Source organism: Lytechinus variegatus, chromosome 1 (assembly GCF_018143015.1).
Source record: "Lytechinus variegatus isolate NC3 chromosome 1, Lvar_3.0, whole genome shotgun sequence".
Lineage (NCBI taxonomy): Eukaryota > Metazoa > Echinodermata > Echinoidea > Temnopleuroida > Toxopneustidae > Lytechinus > Lytechinus variegatus.
Window position 1 is genome coordinate 9,560,876 of NC_054740.1, and position 25,013 is coordinate 9,585,888.

At 35.7% G+C, this 25,013-nt stretch overlaps 3 protein-coding genes across 3 annotated transcripts in view; 1 reads left to right on the forward strand and 2 right to left on the reverse strand.

Moving 5' to 3' along the window:
• Positions 1–25,013, forward strand: part of LOC121423469 (protein Red-like) — a 46,762-nt gene that overhangs the window by 17,754 nt on the left and 3,995 nt on the right. Inside the window, exons 16-17 of the mRNA XM_041618851.1 lie at positions 23,658–23,681; positions 24,669–24,758. Of these exons, the coding sequence (XP_041474785.1) occupies positions 23,658–23,681; positions 24,669–24,758 (114 nt within the window). The remainder of the gene's footprint in view (positions 1–23,657; positions 23,682–24,668; positions 24,759–25,013) is intronic.
• On the reverse strand, positions 2,293–6,659 carry LOC121423631 (phospholipase A2-like). The gene is made up of 4 exons (XM_041619076.1): positions 5,783–6,659; positions 4,717–4,870; positions 2,942–3,099; positions 2,293–2,487 (listed from the first exon to the last, which is right to left on the reverse strand). Exons 1-4 carry the CDS (start codon positions 5,829–5,831, stop codon positions 2,357–2,359), a joined length of 492 nt encoding a protein of 163 aa, XP_041475010.1. The 5' UTR covers positions 5,832–6,659; the 3' UTR covers positions 2,293–2,356.
• On the reverse strand, positions 11,328–16,459 carry LOC121423560 (phospholipase A2-like). Its single transcript, XM_041618952.1, has 4 exons — positions 15,552–16,459; positions 14,494–14,647; positions 12,270–12,427; positions 11,328–11,781 (listed from the first exon to the last, which is right to left on the reverse strand). Exons 1-4 carry the CDS (start codon positions 15,598–15,600, stop codon positions 11,651–11,653), a joined length of 492 nt encoding a protein of 163 aa, XP_041474886.1. The 5' UTR covers positions 15,601–16,459; the 3' UTR covers positions 11,328–11,650.

The following is a 25,013-nucleotide window of genomic DNA, read 5'->3' on the forward strand; positions in this document are numbered from 1 at the left end:
TCAGCATTGTGCTTGTCTGATTTTCTCTATTGATTCAAATCAACATTTTTCTGAGGAGGACTTGACCTTTAAGAATGAAATTGAATACAGACTCTGAATGGGAACTGTATCTCCCTTTATTGCACAATGTATATCACACAAGCTGAATAATAATAATAATAATAACAATATTTATAAAGCGCAACATATCCAACTCTAAGAGATGCTCAAGGCGCATACACATAACAAAAGAAAAATTAACAAACCAAACATAAGAATAAAGAACTAGACTGTAAACTGCTGGTATGATTTAGCAGTATGCATTAAGCATCAGGTGAGTTTTAAGTGCTGCCTTAAATGTAGAAAGAGTATTAGCTGTCTGAATAGATAGCGGTAACCTGTTCCACAAAAAAGGTGCAGCAGATGAAAATGCTCTATCCCCCCAACTTCGTTTAGTACGTATTTCTTTGAGCCTTACATTATTTGAAGAACGCAAACCAGAACGACCTGAGGAATGGGTTAACAGAAGCGATGAAATGTAATCAGGAGCTAGATTATTTTGTGCACGATAGGTTAAGAGGAGAATTTTGTAGATTACACGCTGTTGAACAGGGAGCCAGTGGAGGGATTTTAGGATAGGAGTGATACGTGAGGATCTTCTTGATTTGGTCACAAGGCGAGCAGCAGTATTTTGGACTTTTTGCAGTCTGTTAACTTGGTTGGCGGGTAAACGAAAGAGTAAAGAATTGCAATTGTCAAGATGTGAGGTAACGAAAGCATGTACTAACTGTTGGGTGGATTGAGGTGAGAGATATTGTCTAATTGTACGGATATTTCGAAGATTACAATTAGCTAGTTTCACACAATTCGAAACGTGAGACTCAAATGACATGGCAGAATCAAATAGTACTCCAAGATTCTTAGCCTGATGTACAGAAGTTACACGGGCAGAGCCAACTTGGACATGAGATATATGAACTTTACTAAGCTGTATTCTGTTACCAAATAAAATGAATTCTGTCTTTGCATCATTTAGTTTTAAGTGACTCTCAATCATCCAGTTCCTTATATCAGCTATACAGTTTTCCAGTTTTTGTACATTTTCATCTATTTCCGTTTGAACTGGTCTGCAAGTGAAATAAAGTTGTAGGTCATCCGCATACATATGATAACTGACACTATGTCTCTGTACAATATATTGAATGGGTAGTGTGTAAATATTAAAAAGTTGCGGACCGAGAACAGATCCCTGCGGGACCGAAAAATCTATACTTACTGAGGCAGAGTGAGCATCATGTATACAAACTTCTTGTGATCTATGACAAAGATAAGACTCAAACCACCTTAAAACTATACCACTTAGACCTATTTCTTTCAATCTATAAGACAAAATGTGATGATTAACAGTATCAAAGGCACTGCTGAGATCTAGCAATACCAAACCTGTAACGTTTCCATTATCCATACCAGTAAGTATATCATTGGTTACCCGTAACAAAGCACTTTCCACACTATGCATCTCCCTGTATGCTGACTGGAAAGGATTATGCAAATTTTCATTCTTCATGTAAGTTTGTAGTCGATTTGAAACAACTCTTTCGATCAGTTTGCCAAGGTATTTCAGATTTGCTACTGGTCTATAATTCTTCAAATCTTGTCTGTCAAGTGAGTGTTTTTTCAGTAGGGGTTTGATAATGGCATGCTGCAAACATTCAGGAAATGATCCACACTTCAAGGACATATTAACTATGTCAGTGATGTAAGGAGCAAAGTCACTGACAAATTCTTTAATTAGACAAGTGGGTATAGGATCTAAACCACATGAAGATACAGGGGAATTCATGATAAGTCTTCCATGTTGAATGGGACTGTATTTCACTTTATTTAAGTCTACCATGATTAACTACTTGATTCATTATACCTTTTATTTTTTTATTTATTTATTTTTTTGAGAGGGGGGGGGAGGGTGAGTAGGTATAGACGAATCCAAGTATTAAAACGTGTAGTATTGCTTTCAATGTTTTTTCTAGAATAACATGCATCTCACTTTATATATGTCTTTAAATTGATTTTTTTTTTATTAATTTGAAAGAGAAGTTATTTTTGTTGTACTCTACCTTCATTTCCATGACACATTCGTAACCCATTTGCTTACCTAACTTTAGAATTTTATTCCTTTTTCACCTGTTTATTTTAGCACTTGAACTTTTAATAATTTCTCTTGCTGTATGAAGTCATGTTATCTGTTGTCCAAATCTCTTGCGTCTTGGAGCTTTCAAATTTGATATATATATATATATTTTTTTTTGGGGGGGGGGGGTTAATCCTTTTATTTCTACTTTAAATTTGTATGTGCATGTGTGAAAATACTGTGCTTCTAGGCTTTGCAGTTTGCTTCCTTGTCATAATCTTTATACTTATATTGAAATTCGTTTGCTGCGAAGCACAGGGAAGCCGTCTTGTCACATTCGCACAATGCTTGCTGACATGCATTATTGGCTGAAGCATCTGAAAGAGAGAAGTGTAGACAACAACAATTACTGGATTGGTAGTGATATCTATTGTTTAATGCCTACTCTCCTTGTATGCAAGCAAATGGGAGGCTTAGCATGCACTGAAAGCAAAGAGTTAACCCTCTCATTGCAGGGTTTCCAGCCCTTCAGGGAATTTGATTGAAAATACCTAAAATCAGGGGAAAATCAGGGAATTTTGATCAGCCCAAAAGTCGAAAGCACAGTAGTCAGTCAGAATCTGTTATATTTTGTTGCATATCAAAACAACATCCATTAAATGATTGGTTATGATGGTGCTAATTAGTTTTACATTATTGTTTTTATACTGAAAATACATGTGATTCACTGCAACAACTTTATAGAAAACATGCAAAAATGGGAATGATTTTAAATAATTTCAGGGAATTTTGTTTACTTGAAAAGCTGGGAACCCTGAAATGGATACCTACCACAGACAATGCTAAGTTCATCAGCTGTATACCACCAGCTCCAGGGTGCATGACAAGAGTAAGTGTAGCCCTCTCTATATATGTTGACATCCTTTGAACAAGGTCCTCCTTTCTCCTCCTCCAGATCACCATAGCAGTTATCATGTACCTGGCAGCATCTACAAAAAAAAGTTATAAGTTTTCAGAAAGAATTTTCAAAGTAGGTTTCTTGTGATCTTTATGGGGAAATACATTACAACCCAATGACATCAGACACTTAAAACGTGAAAATGCCAACATATATGGGGCTCTGCTAATTATTATTTTTTAACCGTCAAATCAGATGCCAAACATTCTTTCGATTGATTGGGCAATTTTCAGACGAGGGATTGGGAAATAATAGCTGTACTTGATGAGGTGAGAATATGCATAGCAATGACATACACGTAGCTTTATGAATTGAATTGAATAAAATGTATTTGTTGTAAATATTGAATATCTGATGTAGAAAAGCACTAGCAATGGATGTTACACACAATGAATAACAAGTTCCTCCTTTTGTGATTAATCTGTAACACGAAAAGATTGTGCCCCAACATTTCATGACTTTTTTCTTTCAAGACTGACAACATAATTCGCTACACAGGGGTACTTAGTTTCCAAAATTATGCAGCATTTTCTAAGTGCTTCCATTTCCAAAATTGCTCAAAACCTGTTTTCATGTACGAATCAAATGCAAATTATGTTTTTTAGCCAATATCCATAAATATATAATTTTTGCTTTTACTGATTAAATTCAATTGATTTCTTCGATAGTTTGTTACAATTATGTCCCCAATGTTTTCAATCTAAAAACAATATTACAATAAACGTCAAAATATAAAGAAATGCATTAGGAAATTAAAAAACAATAAAATGCAAAAAAAATGTGATATTGATTTTTTTTAAGGTATATTGTTCAGAATCCTGCAAAGAGTCTGTGAATAAAAAAATATAGTATAAGAGCCTGATTTAGTTTAGAGCAAACTTTCATTTTTAAAATTTCGTGAGCAACTGTGTGGCCGGCAACAGAGATTTCAGGGGGGGGGGCTGATTCAGCCGCCTTCCCAGTCGGCCACCACACACCTTATGACCCGACTGTTCTACGATTGGTCTGCGACTGAGTGAATCCTTTAGTCATCAAAATAGCGTAGTCTTTTTAAGGTTAAGCAACGAAGTGAAAATGTTTACAGCATATTGAAGTTGGAATAGTTTCCAAAAAGATGACAAAGGCATGATACAGGTGAGTGAGATGATGGTGTCATATATGGCCAATTTTGTTTGTTATATGAAATTACGAATGAAGATTTCCATTTTTCTCTCTGGTATTGTAAAATATGGTTTGATTTTTGTGGAATCAGTAAAATAATACGTAATGTAACTTGAATGCAAGGAAGTGATATTTTATTCAAGTCCATAAAAAAAAGAGGAAAAGATTTCACATTCTTTTTTAGTGACCATGTATAAAAATTGATTTTGTGCATGCTCAGTCCCCACTTCACATCCACATATGTTTCATGGCTCCAGTAGTATACCAGCTTTTGAAGAACTATATGTAAAAGCGCTTTCTCAAATAACTATACTGAATTTATCAGTTTCTGGAAATATGTAGTGATATTTTACTCATTGCATAGGCAATTTGACTTGATTCCATTTCCTTACAAAGCAAAACAAGGCAAAATGATTTTTTTTTTCAAAAGTTATGTGAACTAAACAATGACAATGAGTATTATCACAATGAAGGGAGGATCACTTACGTATCAAGCGAGTCTACCGGGGTCCCGTAGCCACCGAATCCGCAGTAACAACCATATCCATTATATCTGTTACTGTAGGAGTTAGTAGCACAGGATGACATGTAGCCAAAATTAAAGACGCTTTCCTCTTTAATACGACTGACTGGAGGACCAGCTGGTGAATAATCATAACGACAGTAGATATTGCTAATTGTTTTGATAATAAAACTACATGAGACTTGTATAGTCCCCTTTCCATCTTGATTAGATGCTCAAGGCGCTTCAGAGCAGAACAACAACAACATAACCTATTTACATATAATACATGTCTGAACAATAAATCAATGTCTATCAAAATGCACTCTTAAACAGGTGTGTTTTCAGGTTGCCCTCGAAGGTGGACGCTGAAGTCTGGGTTTTCGATTAATTATGATTACACTGTGTGATGAAATCCAAGTTTTGTGCAAAGGATGGCAGTGTCAAAAATAGACATTTCGTTATCCAGTCAAACGCCCCCCTCTCCCCCAAAACAAAACAAAAATGATATGTATAACAAAAAATTGCCTTGCAATACACATTATAAGTAAAGGAAGAGAGAAAATATGAAATTATAAGTTTGATGTCCATAATTATTAATTGAACTCTTATAGTTTTCTTTTCATAGTTTTCCCCAAAAACACTTTTTTAATATTTGCACTTTATTTTATTTTCTTCCTTAAAAATAAAAGCAAATATTTAAAATTAGTTCTCTTTTTCGTTTTAAAATTGTATAGGTAGCTAAATTAAGTAATATTTTAGAAAATGATACATGTTGTGTTCATTTGAAAGTTGAAACTTGTCTTGCAATAACTATATGTTAGTAACTTATATCAACATTTTTGATATTCATTCATTAAACCACAGTCTAGAACAATAACAGTGATTTTTTTTAAAGATGTATGACATACATGTATATGTCTTATATTTCTGGACCCAAAATGGCATTCAAATTCTTTTGATGAAAAATGAGTAGGTACGCATTGTATTAACAAAAGACATTGCACAATGATGGACTAAAAATGGTGGGGAAATTATGAGTCGTTCTTACCAGATGCAAACGATATGAAGATCACCAGGAGCTCTATGCTGACTTTCATGTTGAGGCTTGTTAGACTAGGCTTGCTTGACAGTGTCTAGAGTATGTCTGATGATCTAAAGCAAATATCTCGCTGCAATGGATGTTGCGTTAGATACTTCTGTGATATTTATAGAGGTCAGCTACAAATACTGGTTAAAAAAAAAAAACAAGGTATATAAATGAATAACAAAGATAAAAGAATGTTGAAAATTGAAATAATGCCACAGAGATAACTTCAAAACAAAGTAAAGGTGATAAGCTCAATCCAATAAATTATCTACCTCTATCCACAAACTTACTTGAGCTATAATGAATAAGATATTTTTATGTTATCAAATAAAATGAATAAGAAATTGCCAATAGATTTGCTTGCTCACAAAACCATAGTTAAATAAAATATTTGGTTTAGCAGAAACTTGATTGAATTGTGTTTGTGGATGAGAGATCATGTACTTTTGATGGTACCTGTTTAATATGTGGTTCAAAGTTATGACTTTGAAAAGTATGCCAAGAAGATGTACGCTTTATTAAATTTCTATCTGAAGGCATGTCCACAAATGTATTATTTATAAATGAATAAGATTGATTTTCATGTATATATGATAATGTAATCAGATGTAGCAGAAGCTTTATTGAATTTTGTTTGTGGATATCATATAGCATATTTAATTACAAACACACTTCTAATGGTACCTGTTTTATTTGTGGTTCAAAGTTATAACTTCAAGAGTATGCCAAGATGATACGCTTAGACAAATTTCTATCAAGGACGTATCCACAAATCTTATGACACCTAACTTCGCAACCGTGTGTCGCTTTTCAACCAAACTTGGATGGTATAAGGACTTGGGGGACCTGCATGTTATGCTGCAGTCTGAGGTCACATGATAAGGTCAAAGGTCATTTTCAGGTCAACGTTAAAGTTTACATGCAAGACTCTCTCATGACACCTAACTCCGCAGCCATAAGTCGCTTTTCAATCAAACTTGGATGGTAGATGGACTTGGGGGACCTGAAATGTTATGCTGCAGTCTGAGGTCACATGATAAGGTCAAAGGTCATCTTCAGGTCAACGTTAAAGTTTACATGCAAGACTCTCTTATGACACCTAACTCCGCAACCGCAAGTCACTTTTCAACCAAACTTGAATGATAGATTTACTTAGGCCACCTGCATCTTTCGCTGCAGTTGGAGGTTACATGGTAAGGTCAAAGGTCATTTTCAGGTCAACATTAAAGTTGACGTGCAAGGCTCTTATGAGTCCATCCCAGTCATTTCACAATGAAGTTTCGATACAATTTTGCCCTTGCAAATCATGATATTTCTGGTTATTTTCATAAGTGGGCGAGACACAAAATTACTTTTGTCTTGTTTATAACAGGAGATGCACAATGATCGAGACAACTGGTCATGCCTGTTTCATTCCTAATTCATGCCTAATACTGCATTTTTGTTTTCATTACTTTTTTTTTTAGTAAATACGACTGGTCAAGTCAATTCAGTGTAACTTTGTAAAAGGAAAAAAGTGAAATTTTGACTTGTGGATTCCCCTTTATTTTTCAGCTTATTTTACTCATTCACATTACCTTTCCAAGTTTGTGCACTGATTCACCTAATCAATCATCAAACAAACTTAATATTTTATGTTTCTTGTCCTTCTGAAGATGCCCAAGTTTAAGATTTGATGAGCCTGGATATGATTATGGAATGTCCCTGCTCAGATCCTGGATGTAAAAATGGGGGTTAATATGCCATAGACAATGCAGAAATGCATCAATGCTGCAAACTTAGAATGGGCTAAAATGCACCACTGTTACGTAACAGAGTGTGTATTCGAAACTACTGAAGTGCGACCAATTAAATTTTCATAGAAGTAAGATCACAAGATGAGCTTTCCACTTATGGACATTTATTTGAGAATACTACCACATTTTAGAATAAATTCAGCCTTATGTCAGCGGGACATATTTTTTGGGATGCAATGTATATATGATAATGTAATCAGGTGTAGCAGAAACTTGATTGAATTTTGTTTGTGGATGAGAGATCATATAGCATATTTTAATTATAAACACACTTTTAATGGTACTGTACTTATTTGTGGTTCAAAGTTATAACTTCAAAAGTATACCAAGATGATATGCTTAAAGAGAAATGCCAGTAGTTGCAGTAAACACTGATTTCATTAGAAAGTCTATAAAACCAGGCTTAATTGTCAGTATATCATCGTGGATCTAGATCTGGTACAGTTACATAAACTGATCTTTGTGAAATCTTGAAATCTAACCCGGAAAAATGTTCACACTGAAGATCACCAACACAGATAGGCAAACGTGGGACAGTGTATTATTATTGCTGGAATAAAGACCCGACGGAAGTGACCGAATCCACGCTTATTTTGCTTATTTCTCAGCAATTACACAATTTCTTCCAGAATCCTTTGGCACATATTTTTAATTCATACAAACAGACACTTGGGTGGTCATTATATTAAATTTGTAAAAAGTCATTTTGAGATCATTACCAGAACTGGAATTTATCTTTAATCAAATTTCTGTCAAGGCGTATCCACAAATTTACTTCTTCTGAAGGAGTAAGATTGATTTTCATATATATATGATAATGTAATCAGGTGTAGCAGAAACTTTGTTGAATTTTGTTTGTGGATGAGAGATCATATAGCATATTTCAATTACAAACACACTTTTGATGGTACTTGATTTTTGTGGTTTGAACAAAGTTATAACTTTAAAAGTATGCCAAGATGATACGCTTAACCACAAATTTATTTCTCTGTGAATTAATAAGATTTTCGTGTGACAGAAAAGAAATTAAGAAATTGAAAAAAAAAATCTTACAAAGCCAAAGTTGAATTAGTATAATCACCTATATACCAGAATTTTGATTGAATTTTGTTAATAGATAAGAGATCATATGTCATATTGCCATTACAAACATTATATTGATGGTATCTGTTTTATTTCTGAAGATAAATTGGAAGTAATAGCCACTGAATGACAGGTTCCAAAATAAACTTTGAATTTTGAACATTGTTCACCCTCCTGCTCAAAGCCATACAAATACATGTATACACAGAGACTTTCACACTGTTACACAGACACCCAGACAACATACCCATTGTTCAGAGACACATGGACACACACATGGACACCCACCCACACCAGCACACACACTGTACAGCACACATCCTCACCATTAAAACAACCCTCACACTGTTACACAAACACCCAGACAACATACCCATTGTTCAGAGACACACATGGACACACACATGGACACCCACCCACACCAGCACACACACTGTACAGCACACACCCACATCCTCACCATTAAAACAACCCTCACGCTGTTACACAAACACCCAGACAACATACCCATTGTTCAGAGACACACATGGACACATACAGCACACCCACCCACACCAGCACACACACTGTACAGCACACACCCACATCCTCACCATTAAAACAACCCTCACACTGTTACACAAACACCCAGACAACATACCCATTGTTCAGAGACACACATGGACACCCACCCACACCAGCACACACACTGTACAGCACACAACCACATCCTCACCATTAAAACAACCCTCACACTGTTACACAAACACCCAGGCAACTTTATACCCATTGTTCAGAGACACACATGGAGACACACATGGACACCCACCCACACCAGCACACACACTGTACAGCACACACCCACATCCTCACCATTAAAACAACCCTCACACTGTTACACAGACACCCAGGCAACTTTATACCCATTGTTCAGAGACACACATGGACACCCACCCACACCAGCACACACACTCTACAGCACACACCCACATCCTCACCATTAAAACAACCCTCACACTGTTACACAGACACCCAGGCAACTTTATACCCATTGTTCAGAGACACACATGGACACACACCCACACCACCACACACACTTTACAGCCCACACCCACATCCTCACCATTAAAACAACCCTCACACTGCTACACAGACACCCAAGCAACTTTATACCCATTGTTCAGAGACACACATGGACACACAGAGCACACCCACCCACACCAGCACACACTCATGTCTTCCGATCCATAAAACAGCCCAAACACAAGCACACAGTTTATCTCTCACTCGCACATTATTATTTGAATATTTAGAGCAAATAAGAGAAATAGAAATAATAATAAAAGAAGGAAAAAAAAGTGAAGCATAATCATTAATTTCTGAGTTGTTGCCACATCATAGTATTTCATATTCTATCCCTCAATAACCCATCTTTGTTGAATCACAAACTATTTGAAAAGTGAAAATGCATACAGGCTCTGAATGGATACTGTGTTTCACTTTATTGCACAAGCTTGAAATCTCCTCTGTTGAACTTCAAGAATGAAAATGCGTACAGACTCTGAATGGGAACTGTATCTCACTTTATTGCACAATGTATATCACACAAGCTGAAAGTCTTCCATGCATACAGATTCTGAATGGGACTGTATTTCACTTTATCTAAAACTTCTCCACGTTTAACTGCTCGATTCATCAAACCTTTTATTTTTTTGTGGGGGGGGGGGGGGTGAGTAGGTATAGGTGAATCCAAGTAACATGAAAAATGTAAGTGTAGTATTGCTTTCAATGTTTTTTCTATAATAACGTGCATCTCATTTTACATATGTCTTTAAATTGATTTTTTTTCATTAATTTGAAAGAGAAGTTATTTAAGTGGTGAAGACCTATTTTTAGGTTATGTTTTTGAAATGTCATCATAACTTAGAAAATATATGGACCTAGTTCATTAAACTTGGACATAAGGTTAATCAAGTATCACCAAACATCCTGCATGAGTTTCACATCACATGACCAAGGTCAAAGGTCATTTAGGGTCAATGAACTTTGGCCGATTGGGGGTATCTGTTGAATTACAATCAAAACTTAAAAAGTTTTTGGATCTGATTCATGAAACTTGAACATAATAGTAATCAAGTATCACTGGACATCCTGTGCAAGTTTCAGGTCGAATGATCAAGGTCAAAGGTCATTTAGGGTCAATGAACTTAGGCCGAATTGGGGGTATTTGTTGAATTACCATCATAACTTTGAAAGTATGTTGGTCTAGTTCATAAAAATTGGACATAAGAGTAATCAAGTATCACTGAACATCCTGCGCGTATTTTAGGTCACATGACCAGGGTCAAAGGTCAATGAACTTTGGCCATAATGGGGGTATCTGTTGAATTACCATCATAACTTTGCAAGTTTATTGATCTGACTTTTGAAACTTGGACATAAGAGTAATCGAGTATCACTGAATATCCTGTGCAAGTTTCATGTCACATGATCAAGGTCAAAAGTCATGTGAGATCAATGAACTTTGGCCGCATTGGGGGTATTTGTTGAATTACCATCCTATCTCTGTAAGTGTATTGGTCTAATTCATAAAACGTGGAAATAAGAGTAACCAAGTATCACTGAACATCTTGTGTGAGTTATAGTAGTTTTCAAAGTCAGCACTGCTGCTATGTTAAATCGCGTGATGCAGGTGAGACGGCCTGAGGCATTCCACTTGTTGTAGTATTCTACCTTTATTTCCATGACACAGTCATAACCTATTGCTCACCTGACTTTAGAATAGTATTCCTTTTTCGCCTGTTTATTTTAGCACCTGAACTTTTAATCATTTCTCTTGCTGTATGAAGTCATATTATCTGTTGTCCAAATCTCTTGCGTCATAGAGCCAGAGGCTTTCAAATTTGATTTTTTTTTTATCATTTTATTTCTACTTTAGATCTGTATGTGCATGTGTGAAAATAATGTGCTTCTAGGCTTTGCAGTTTGCTTCCTTGTCATAATTTTTATACTCATATTGAAATTCGTTTGCTGCGAAGCACAGGGAAGCTGTCTTGTCACATTCGCACAATGCTTGCTGACATTCATTATTGGCTGAAGCATCTGAAAGAGAGAAGCGTAGAAAACAACAATTACTGGATTGGTAATGATATCTATCGTTGTTTAATGCCTACTCGCCTTGTTGTATGCAAGCAAATGGGAGGATTAGCATGCGATATTTGCACCAACGCCCTGAAAGCAAAGAGTTATTGCAGGGTTTCCAGCCCATCAGGGAATTTGATCGAAAATACCTCAAATGAGGGGAAAATGCCTCAAATGAGGGAAAAATCAGGGAATTTCGATCAGCCCAAAAGTTGAAAGCACAGTAGTCTGTCAGAATCTGTTATATTTTGTTGCATGTCAAAACAACATCCATTAAATGATTGGTTATGATGGTACAAATTAGTTTTACATTATTGTTTTTATACTGAAAATACATGTGATTCACTGCAACAACTTTATAGAAAACATGCAATAATGGGAATGGTTTTAAATAATTTCAGGGAATTTTGTTTTCTTGAAAAGCTGGGAACCCTGAAGTGGATACCTACCACAGACAATGGTAAGTTCATCAGCTGTATACCACCAGCTCCAGGGTGCATGACAAGAGTAAGTGTAGGCCTCCCAATATATGTCGACATCCATTGAACAAGGTCCTCCTTTCTCCTCCTCCAGATCACCATAGCAGTTATCATGTACCTGGCAGCATCTACAAAAAAAAAGAATTTTCAAAGTAGGTTTGTTGTGATCTTTATGGGGAAATACATTACAACCCAATGACACCAGACACTTAAAACATGAAAATGCCAACATATATGGGGCTCTGCTAATTATCATCTTTTTAACTGTCAAATCAGATGCCAAACATTCCTTTGATTGATTGGGCAATTTTCAGACGAGGGATTGGGAAATAATAGCTGTACTTGATGAGGTGAGAATATGCATAGCAATGACATACATGTAGCTTTATTTGTTGTCAATATTGAATTAACTCTATCTGATTTAGTAAAGCACTAGCAATGGATGTTACACACAATGAATGACAAGTTCTTCCTTTTGTGATTAATCTGTAACACAAAAAGATTGCGCCCCAACGTTTCATTACTTTTTTCTTTCAAGACTGACAACATAAATCGCTACACAGGGGTACTTAGTTTCCGAAATTATGCAGCATTTTCTAAGTGCTTCCATTTCCGAAATTGCTCAAAATCCTGTATTTATGTACAAATCGAATGCAAATTATGCTTTTTAGCCAATATTCATAAATGCATCATTTTTGCTTTTGCTGATTAAACTCAATAAATTTCTTCAATAATTTGTTAAAATAATGTCCCCAATGTTTTCATTCAAAAAACAATATTACATTAAATGTCAAAAAACAAAGAAATGCATAAGGAAATTAAAAAACAATAAAATGCAAAAAAAATGTGATATTGATTTTTTTTAAAGGTATATTGATCAGAATCCTGCAAAGAGTCTGTGAATAAAAAAGTATAGTATAGGGGCCTTATTTAGTTTAGAGCTAACTTTCAATCTTACTCATGAATTAGCATAATATTGATTTTTTTTGTAATGATACAAAAAGTATTTGATCTTGCAGATTTGGAGATTATGCCATGGGTAATGTGCGTACTGTATTTCATGAGCAACTGTGTGGCTGGCAACTGAGATCTCGGGGGGGGGGGGGGGCTGATTCAGCCCCCTTCCCAGTCGGCCACTACACACCTTATGACCCGACTGGTCTGCGACTGAGTGAAGGGAAATGTAATGTCACAGCACTTGTCAGCTTGAGAATTGCAGACCAATCAGATAGAAGTTGCAAGGAAAATTGTAAGGATTTGACATGTTGACTGGATCGCAAGCTCAATCCAACTTCAAGCCAATCAGACAGAAGAGTTGCACAAAGCTTATATGATATACAACGCACATACCCAGTAGTAAGCGCCATTTTCTCAGTTGCTATGTCAAAAAGCAAAAAGCGCATTCGTGAGTCGCAGACAACATGGCAGTCAGATTGCAAGATGTGCGGTGTCCAGGCTTATGACTACCTTGCGATTCATCTCCTCTCACTCAGTCGCAGACCAGAACTTGTAGACCCGTCGGGTTGTAAGGTGTGCGGTGGCCTTTAGTCATCAAAATAGCGTAGTCTTTTCAGGGTCAAGCAATGAAGTGAAAATGTTTACAGCATTTTGAAGTTGGAATTGTTTCAAAAAAAGATGACAAAGGCATGATCCAGATGAGTGCGATGATGGTGTCATTTGGCCAATTTTGTTTGTTATATGAAATTACGAATGAAGATTTCAATTTTTCTCTCCAGTATTGTAAAATATGGTTTGATTTTTGTGGAAACAGTAAAATAATACTTAATGTAACTTGAATGTAAGGAAGTGATATTTTATTCAAGTCCATAAAAAAAGAGGAAAAATTTCACATTCTGGAAAAGGGGAAGGCTCCAGCCCCTACTTTTTTAGTGACCACGTATAAAAAATTGATTTTTTGCATGCTCATCCCCCACTTCACATCCACATATGTTTCATGGCTCCAGTAGTATACCAGCTTTTAAAGAACTATATGTCAAAGCGCTTTCTCAAATAATTATACTGAATTTATCAGTTTCTGGAAATATTTAGTGATATTTTACTCATTGTATAGGCAATTTGACTTGATTCCATTTCCTTACAAAGCAAAACAAGGCAAAATGATTTTTTTTTTCAAAAGTTATGTGAACTAAACAATGACAATGAGTATTATCACAATAAAGGGAGGATCACTTACGTATCAAGCGAGTCTACCGGGGTCCCGTAGCCACCGAATCCGCAGTAACAACCATATCCATTATATCTGGTACTGTAGGAGTTAGTAGCACAGGATGACATGTAGCCAAAATTAATGATGCTTTCCTCTTTAATACGACTGACTGGAGGACCAGCTGGTGAATAATCATAACGACAGTAGATATTGCTAATTGTTTTGATAATAAAACTACATGAGACTTTTATAGTGCACTTTCCTTCTTGATTAAATGCTCAAGGCGCTTCAGAGCAGAACAACAAAAACATAAGCTATTTACATATAATACATGTCTTAACAATAAGTCAATGTCTATCAAAAAGCACTCTTAAACAGGTATGTTTTCAGGTTGCCCTTAAGTGGACGCTGAAGTCTGGGTTTTCGATTAATTATGATTGCACTGTCTGATGAAATCCAAGTTTTGTGCCAAGGATGGCAGTGTCAAAGATTTCGTTATCCAGTCAAGTGCCCCCCTCCCTCCAAAAAACCGATAAAACCCATGATATATATATAGCAAAAAAAATGCCTGGCAATACACATAAGTAAAGAAAGAGAGCGAATATGAAATTATAAGTTTGATGTACAAAATTATTAAATTGAACTCTTATAGTTTTCTTTTCATAGTTTTCCCCCAAAACACTTTTTTAATATTTGCACTTTATTTTATTTTCTTCCTTAAAAATAAAAGCAAATATTTAAAATTTGTTTTCTTTTTTGTTTTAAAATTGTATAGGTAGCTAAATTATGTAATATATTAGAAAATGATACATGGTTGTGTTCATATGAAACTTGTCTTGCAATATTAAACTATATGTAAGTAACTTATATCAACATTTTAAATATTCAATCATGAAACCACAGTCTAGAACAATAACAGTGATTCTTGTAAGATGTATGACATACATGTATATGTCTTATATTTCTGGACCCAAAATGGCATTCAAATTCTTTCGATGAAAAATGAGTAGGTACGCATTGAATTAACAAAAGACATTGCACAATAATGGACTAAAACTAGTGGTGAAATTATGAGTCGTTCTTACCAGATGCAAATGATATGAAGATCACCAGGAGCTCTATGCTGACTTTCATGTTGAGGCTTGTTAGACTAGGCTTGCTTGACAGTGTCTAGAGTATGTCTGATGACCTTAAGCAAATATCTTGCTGCAATGGATGTTGCGTTAGCTACTTCTGTGATATTTATAGAGTTCAGCTACGAATACTAGTTTAGTAAAAAAAAACAAGATATATTAAAAGAAATTAAAATTATGCCACAGTGTTAACTTCAAAAGCAAGTCAAGGTGATAAGCTCAATCCAATAAATTATCCACCTGTATCCACAAATTTACTTGAGCTATAATTAATTTTTATGTATGATAGAAAATAAAATGAATAAGAAATTGCTGATAAAATTGTTTGCTTACAAACCATAGTTAAATGAAATGTAATTAGGTATAGCCCAAACTTGATTGAATTTTGTTTGTGGATGAGAGATCATTTAGCATGTTTTAAGTACAAACACACTTCTGATGGTACCCGTTTTATTTGTGGTTCAAAGTTATAACTTCAAATGTATGCCAAGATGATATGCTTTACCGGTAGTCAAATTTCTATCAAGGCTTGAATTTTGATGTGGATGAGAGATCATATAGCATATTTTAATTACATACACACTTTTGATGGTATTTGTTCTATTTGTGGTTCAAATTTATAACTGCAAAAGTATGCCAAGATGATACGCTTTATCAAATTTCTATCAAGGCGTATCCACATATTTACTTCTTTATGAAGAATAAATAAGATTGATTTTCGTGTATATATGATAATGAAATCAGGTATAGCAGAATCTTGATTGAATTTTGTTTGTGGATGAGAGATCATATATCATATTTTAATTACAAACACACTTTTGATGGTACCTGTATTTTTTGTGGTTCAAAGTTATAACTTCAAAAGTATGCCAAGGCAGTGTTGTAGTGCCTTGATGCTCGGCCTTGGCCTTAAGGCCTATTTTTTCAAAGCCTTGGCCTTGAGGATTTTGAGCCTTGAAATTTCAAGGCTTTTTCAAGGCATTTTTATATTTTGTACTTTCATTTGTTTTATATAAGTAATTATAAATGTTTCAATTGTTCTGTATATTTAATGATACTAAATACTACCAGTCAGCAGTAGCAGCTCAGCAGCAGCAGTATAAGTGTACTTAGCAGTGCCATCAATTGCAATTATCATCACATAATTATGTAACAGAGAGAAGTGATGAAAATTAATATTATTTATTGGTAATATGTTGTAATCATGACTAATAAGGATAATAATGACGTTATCAATAATAATGATGATAATTATGATTAGGAATATAGTCAGTGGCGTAACTACGGGAGGGGGCATGGGGGACACGTGCCCTCAATCGGCTGACTTAAAAAAGGGGGGGAGGAGAAAAAGAGGGAGAAAGGACACTGATCTCTACCCTAACTGGATATGTGGGGAGGGTCCTTTGTTTGAAGCCCGCGAGATCTATTGTCCGCCATACCAGTTCCCCCAAAAGGAACGCGATCGCTCCATTAGCATGTGCATATGTGAGCGATACGCTAGCTGTCTGCACACTGTAGCTCTCATTGCTTTTATACTAAACTTCATATATTTAAGGTGCCAGAATTCGCAATTTTCTTGAAACCATGGTACTTTCCCAGTACATTTCGGAAACATAATTTTGAAGGGGTTGGTGTTTTTCTCACCTAAGGAAGAATGGATGAAATCCTTGACTTGTCTAGGGTATTTTGGAGGTTTGCCAAATAACATCTTAGGATCGATAGGGCGAGGACTTTCTACGTTATGCAGGCTTATAACACTGGGCTTGAAACCCCCCTTTAATTTAAGTCCACCCCACCCCCCCAAAAAAAAAAATCAAAAAAGTGTAACACCGAAAAATTCATCGCTTAAGTGAAACTTAAGAAAATATCACTTTCATATTTTACTTCTGATTTTGATTATATTTTGAGCATTATTGTGTGTTTTTTCTCTCTATTCAAATAATTGTTTCCGTGAGGTGGACTCGCCCTTTAAAGGACAAGTCCACCCCAACAAAAACTTGATTTGAATAAAAAGAGAAAATTCAACAAGCATAACACTAAAAATTTCATCAAAATCGGATGTAATATGAAAGTTATGGCATTTTAAAAGTTTCGCTTCATTTCACAAAATAGTTATATGCACATCTCGGTTGGTATTCCATTATTTTAACATTTTGTGCTTCAGGCAAGGAGGTCCTAATCGTCAAATTCGTAAAAATTGAAATATTGTATATTTCAAACTATAAAAAACAAAAGAAATAGTGAGTAACATCATCGACTCTCTCATTTGGATGTAACTGGCTCATTCATATCACAATTTTATTTTAAAATAAGCGAAACTTTGAAATGTCATAACTTTCTTATTTTACATCCAATTTTAATGAAATTATCAGCATTGTGCTTGTGATTCAAATCAATATTGTTTAGTTGGACTTGACCTTCTCTCTCTCTTTCTCTCCTGTCACATCGATCGACCCTCTTCAATTATCCTCTACCCAGTTTGTTCATTATAGGAAGCGGGGGGGGGGGGGGGGGGTCCTGTCCCCCTATATTTTAGGTGGGGGACAGACCCCAAAAATTTATGTTGACAATTTTTTTTTTTTCTTTTTGCTTGTCAATTTTTTTCCTGCATCCCCCTAAATTCAGGTGGACCCCCTAAAATCGTTGTTGTCCGCACTAAAATTCTGCTTGATAACCTTTTTTTGACGCTTGTCAGATCATTTCTTTGGTTTTGCATCCCTCCCTAAATTTTGGGTTGATAACCTTTTTTTTTTTTGCTTGTCGGGTTATTTTCTTGCGTCACCCCCTAAATTTCTGGTTGATAACCCCCCCCCTTTTTTTTGCTCCACCGAGACATTTTTTTCTTTGAAGACATTCGGCATCTCAAAATAAGTTCTGTGAAATTTCTGAAGTCTGTAAACCCCTTTCTGTAGCTTAATGTCTTTTTTGCGTACTTTTTTTTACAAATGAGTTCTTGGAAAAAATAATTTGATCTATTGTTGACAGAGAAATATCACAAATTCACATGCCACAAGTTATTGAAGCCCCCTAAAGTCTTATACCGTACATGTACCTCTAGCTTGTAAATTTTATTGTCTTTTCACAAATAAAAGATAAAATAATTTTCAGAATACCTTGTAGATCCAGTCCTTGTCCCCAAAATCAGTCTATTTTGGTCAGGATCTTTGCTTCGCAAAAAAAAAATCATTTTTTTTAACTCCTCCGAAACGGCAGATTTTCAGTCTTAGACGGTCAGTATTTTCGTGTCGGCTCGTGATATTCTTCTGTCCAAACATGACTGATAAACTCATAAAACTTGGTGACATTTGTGAATACTAATAAACTGAATATTTATTTGAATCATGGTCTAAATTCATCACGCTTCCAGAGAAATCCCAACAATCGATAACCCCTGGAGTTTTAAAGTTTTGGAAACTTGCTCTGGTAATTTAGAATTACCACACATGTATTTGAGCACATGGGACTACATAAAGTCTACAACTATGCAGTTCACCAGCTTGTCTTATCTGTGAAAAGTAATCCCCTATTCTCTGTTTCCACGATCGTCACAATAAGTGCAATTATACGTGGCACAGGATGACATCTTAAACTTTGTATCAGGTATAAATTCACATTGAAAAGTGCTGTTATAAGAGTTGATCTGGTAAGTATAATTAAGAATTGACACTATTGCCGTGAACCAGACTCTACTCCGATTTTGGCTTTCTTGGGGGAACTCGGCGTGCGGAGGTACCAACTTCCGGTGCTTCAACACAGAATAGGCCAATTAGTGTTATTGTTCCCATCCAGATAGGGGAGAGATCAGTGAGAAAGGAAGAGAAACGTAGTTGGAAAGAAGACATTGTTCATTATAATGTTATAATTATATTATGTTACATTACATAAGAAACATTTTTTCATAACTTTTAGAAACATAATTTGCTCAAGGCATATGTCTTCATTGTTCCTGGTGCTCGCATTGTTTGTTTACCGAGATATATAATCCTGTTATACTAAAACCTCCCGTTTTCAAGTCAATATACACCAAACTACCAAATATATTTCCTCGCACTTCGAGTTATTGTGTTACATGTACAATAGTATGCTTCTTTTTCATGACTACTTAAAGTGATTGTCCCATTTTAAGGTCCTAATATAAAACATTTCCTGTGCGTGCTTACGTTCGCAGTGGTGGGTTGGTGAAATACATGTCTGCTTTCCATCAATTCCTAGAATCAGTCCTTAAAATGTCCCTTTTTCTGTTTTCTGATCTGAATATCAAAAATTTTCAGCTCGCGCTTCGCACTGCACTCGCATCATTTGGTTAGTGAATAAATTCGTACAAACAAGCCTTAAAATGCCCCTCTTCAGGTCTGAATTTCCTGAATTTTCAGCTTGCGCTTCGTGCTCGCAAGATTTGATTAGTGAGATGAGTATGTTGATCGTGATTACAAGTGCTTTATGTGCATGTTTAGATGTAATTCTAACAAAATCAGCAAGCACTTATTGGCACTCCCATTAGATGACTTTGGTGAGATGTGTATAATCTTAATAGATTCCTAAAATTTAGTCCTTAAAATCTTCCTGTTAGGGGTCAATATTTACAAAAAATTTCAGCTCGCACTTCGCGCCCGCATTATTTAGCGAGAGAGGTACGTATCATGATTACAAAAGATTGATTGTAATGTCCCTGTTTAGGTCTGAATATAAAAAAAATTTAGCTCGCGCTTCGTGATCGCATTATTTGACTAGTGAGATACATATCCGTTTATTGGCACTGTCCTTAAAATATCTCTATTATGTCAGTATACCTGGCAACTGGGCGCGCTTCGTGCACTCACTAGGTGACTCCAAATTTTTGCTGGTGCCCCCCCCCATGCCGTGACCCACGGTACGCCACTGATTTTATGACAGGAATAATTCTGACAGATCTGACTGCAATTTTGACAATAATTTTCATACTTTAAAAATAGCTTACTCTAAAGAATGATAACAAGGTTGATTTCTATTCCATTAGGGTTTTCCTTGTATTATTTTCTTTGACCAACAAGAATGTTTTAAGTCTTAATGATATTCTGAAAAGATTTGGTAAACTTGAACACAAACTTCAATTTTGTCATTTCCAAATGGGCTATAGCATCAATGGCATGATGAGCCAAAAATTTTGAGGGGCCAAGCATGGCATACAGAGCAAAATTTTAGGTTCCAAAATCAACAAATTTTGGATTGTGCTCGCATAAATTATTGTTAAGTAAGGTTTGCATTCCATTTACACAAAAAAATGCTTAGAATGTCCAGTTTTCAGGTCGGAATATCACAAATTTTTGAGCTCGCACTTTGCGCTCGCATTATTTGATAGGTGAGTTATGTATCCTATTAATGAGTCACTAAATGCAGTCCAAAACAGCTTCCTTTTCTGGTCAGTAAAAATTTCAGCTCGTGTTTTGCGCTCGCGTTAATTTGTTAAGTAAGATGCACACCTTTTTCATGATTACAAAAACAGCTCGGAATATTTAAATTTCATTTCTTATTACATCTAATTACAACATCTCGCAAGGATGCCCTTTTAACTGTGATTAGCACCATAATTGACAAAAAAATCAATTTTTACAACTTCAATTTTTTTTTTTTTCAAAACCGCTTGCTTGCTATGCTTTCTATAGCGGAAAATTAAAGCCTAAATCAAAATATCTGTCTTATCAATTAGAAATCACTTAAAAAAAGCTTTGTTGAGCTTAATTTCCACAAAACACACAACTTCTTCACACAGTTGATAATCCCATTTTGAAAATATCTGTTGCACCAAAATTCTCATTTAGACTTTATACTGTAAGTGCATTTTTGGCTTTGACCCCCCCCCCAAAAAAAACATTCTGCCTCCCCTGTCCCAGGGAGAGGAGAAAGACATATGTTGAGAATGGGCATGCCAGGATCAGATCACCTTGGTAATAATAATTATTGCAACGTGAATCGCCTAGAAAAATAATTAAATGTACAAAGGTAACTATATATTTATTTTGATTTTATGTCTAAATCTACATGATCTATCGTGAAATTATTTTTGTTTTAAATGTACAAAGGTAAAAAATTTTGCTCGCTCAATTCGCTCGCTCACACCTTTTATACATTTGGTCCTGTGTGTCATGTCTGCCGCCTAAGCATTTTTGTCTAATTGTAAATGCCTTGGCCTTGAGGTTTTCAGGCCTTGGCCTTGGGTTTCCATGCCTTGGCCTCAGCCTTGGGTATTGAAGCCTTGGCCTTGGGTATTAAAGCCTTGGCCTTGGCCTTGGCCTTGGAGGTTTGAGCCTTGACTACAACACTGGACTGTGCGAAGGTGATATGCTTAATCAAATTTCTATCAAGCAGTAACCACAAATTTATTTCACTGTGAATTAATAAGATTGATTTTCATTAACAGAAAAGAAATTGAAGAAAAAAATTGTTACTCACAGAACCACAGAAATATAATCACATATTCCAGAATTTTGATTGAATTTTGTTAGTAGATAGGAGATCTTCTGGCATATTGCCATTACAAACACACTATTGACGGTACCAGTACCGGTTTTATTTCTGAAGATAAAGTGGAAGTAAAGCCCTAGATGACAGGTTCCAAAATAAACTTTCCAATTTATTTGGTCGTTGCTGTTGCAGAAATGTTACTCAACCTGACCATTCATATTCCAGTCGTATTCCAATCCTTTTAATACACTTTTTTAAAGATATGAAAAAAATAAATTATGGACATGACAATACCCTGGTAAAATCTTTAGTAGATCGTGCCAGTTATCTATCACAACCTTATAATGATAATAATAATTACATGTACCAGTACACTTGCTTATGTAGCGCTTAACACTTACTTTATCACAATAAGCGCTCTACAGTAATGTAGCATACATGTAATTACCCTGTCTTGTATAGCAGAGCAGCTGTCATATGCACTGTGTTCCAACAAAGAATAAATTCCTACCAGGTACCCATTCACCTCACCTGGGTTGAGTGTAGCACAATGAGGGTAATTTTCTTGCTCAAGGAAAACACGCCATGGCTTGGAATCGAAGCTATGTCCCTCAGATTGAAGACGAGAGTCATAACCACGAGACCACAACGCCCCGATATTCTTTGAACATAGCTGAGACGAGTCCTGATAAAGACGGGTGATACATTTGATCCAGGTTATAATAGGCCTGCAAGTGACCTTGCCTAAGTCAAATCTTTTGGAACCGCAGAAATCTATTTGACTTGGAAGACATTTAAATTAAAGGCGGAGTGAACTGTATGTGGTCTCTCATTGACTGTGTCTTATAAATACATTGTCTTAAAATATACGTTTTCAGATATCTACTAATGCTACAGAGAATAAATTGACCTACAATTCTATTTGTATAGAGAAACTAAAATGTTTTGAGAGGAACCGTAATTGTTTTGCTACTTGGTAACATAATTATTGTATGACTTTAAGTATGACTAAAATTCCACTTAAATGCCGACGCATACATGATATGCAACGCGCGATCTTATTGATAGATATGGAGCAGTGCGCGTCCTTGTGATACAGTACACAACCGGGGGGTGTTTCACAACGATTTAAGTATGACTTAGAGTCGCACTTAAATGTCTAGTTGCGCGCAGTATAAAAGGCATGACAGCATTGGTCAGATCATGCCAAGAGGACGCGCATTACTGCGTATTGATCAATAAGATTGCGCGTTGGATATCATGTACGTGTCGACATTTAAGTGCGACCTAAGTCATACTTAAATCTTTGTAAAACACCCCCCTGGTATTTATTTTCATTTAAAAAAAAATTTCTTGTTGTAACTCCCACAGAAACTCAGCAGCACAGCTTTTTGCTGGTATATCACCAATTACATGGTAAACTTTTTACCTATAAGTTATCAGGCATACTGGCTGACCTGATAGATGACAGAAATTACTCTGGTATTTTTATGAAAGTTGAGGCAATGACAGAGAGGGGATTAGAACTTTAAACTTTCCGACCATGAGTCCATTGCTCTTACCACTAGACCATATGACTTTGATATTTCTTCGTTTTTCCTTAACCTAAGTATTTACAGCTCAGTCATCACGTGACAGAGGGTAAGTCTATTCAAACATGTTTTTTCTTGATATTCCTATGTCTTATTAAAATGTAACATATACATGTAGGAGCCTCCCTCTCTGGTTATTTTATGTAGCTGTTCGTAACTTGCGAATACTTTTATTCTTGACTTGTGACCCTTTGATTTCTATTTCTGATTTCTAATTCAACCAATACGCCCGCCCGGCTACGGGACGGGACGTATTATGGTATCACGCTCAGTGTCCGTCTGTCTGTCCGTCCATCAACTTTTCTTTGTAAATGCGATACTTCAGTTTACCTCAACCCAGGCTCATATAATTTGGTGTGCATGGATCCCAGTAAGCTTTTAGATTTTGAGGTCAAAGGTGAAAGGTCAAGTTCACAGTGACATGTTTTCATCTTACCCTTCTGAAGTCCTTGTAAACATGATAACTTAACCTAGGCTCATATAATTTAGTGTGTATGATACTAGCATGGATCCAAGGAATTCTATAGATTTTGAGGTCAAAAGGTCACAGGTGAAGTTGCCACCTTCCACTTTTCTTGCTTGACCAATAACTTCATTTCCTTGTTACAGGCTGGCATATTATGTGCTCGCCCCAGTGAGACTCTTGTTCACCTTTTCTTCTAAATCAACACAAATCAATTTGGGGGTACATGTACATGTTTGTCATGCTTTGCAAGACAAGAGATCATCAGTCTTGTATGATGCTGGGAGTAACTTCCAAACAGCTTTATGAAACTCCCACCTATTGTCAGGTTTTGTAATTTCAGGGATGCTTATAAATTGGCTTTCTGATTCAACTTAAATGGGAAGTTCACCCTGAAGATAGGTTAGGTTAGATAGAAGCAGAAAATTTAGAGAGAATTATTTGGTGAAAGTTTGATGAAGAAAGTTAATGACTTAACAATTCAGCCCTTTTAGCATGTTTATGATCATTATATGACTACCATTTGTATAAGTATGATTAATACTTATGATTAATCTCCTTGTTTCATTTTAGCATTGCCTTGACTGGAGAGGGAGACAGACAGAAGTCGAGACAGGGCAAAAAAGGAGGTAACTTTGACAGCTACTTTGAATGTTACCCAGGGTAAGTGATCAACTCTTTCAAGTGTGGTTTTACTTATGGTATGTTTTCATTTTATTTGTAAATTATTTTAGAACATGCAGAGGAATCAAAATACAATGATAGCTAGGAGCATCAAAGGTTTCTTGTAAACTTGATTAAATACTATTCCCTTTAAAAGAAATGCTGTGTTGTGTAAAATTTAGGATTTTACATTCTTTTACTCATGCAGTTTATTTTTATATACTTTTATCTGAGGGGTATTTGTTTTTTGTAACC

What these genes read in the sequence shown, in the direction of transcription:
- LOC121423631 (XM_041619076.1), bottom strand. Translation starts at nt 5,831, where the DNA reads ATGAAAGTCAGCATAGAGCTCCTGGTGATCTTCATATCGTTTGCATCT. An exon ending in CTTCATATCGTTTGCATCTG is followed by an intron (nt 4,871 to 5,782) that starts GTAAGAACGACT and finishes ATTATTCACCAG; the next exon opens with CTGGTCCTCCAGTCAGTCGT. An exon ending in CCGGTAGACTCGCTTGATAC is followed by an intron (nt 3,100 to 4,716) that starts GTAAGTGATCCT and finishes TTTTTTTTGTAG; the next exon opens with ATGCTGCCAGGTACATGATA.
- LOC121423560 (XM_041618952.1), bottom strand. Translation starts at nt 15,600, where the DNA reads ATGAAAGTCAGCATAGAGCTCCTGGTGATCTTCATATCATTTGCATCT. An exon ending in CCGGTAGACTCGCTTGATAC is followed by an intron (nt 12,428 to 14,493) that starts GTAAGTGATCCT and finishes TTTTTTTTGTAG; the next exon opens with ATGCTGCCAGGTACATGATA. An exon ending in TGAACTTACCATTGTCTGTG is followed by an intron (nt 11,782 to 12,269) that starts GTAGGTATCCAC and finishes TCTCTCTTTCAG; the next exon opens with ATGCTTCAGCCAATAATGAA.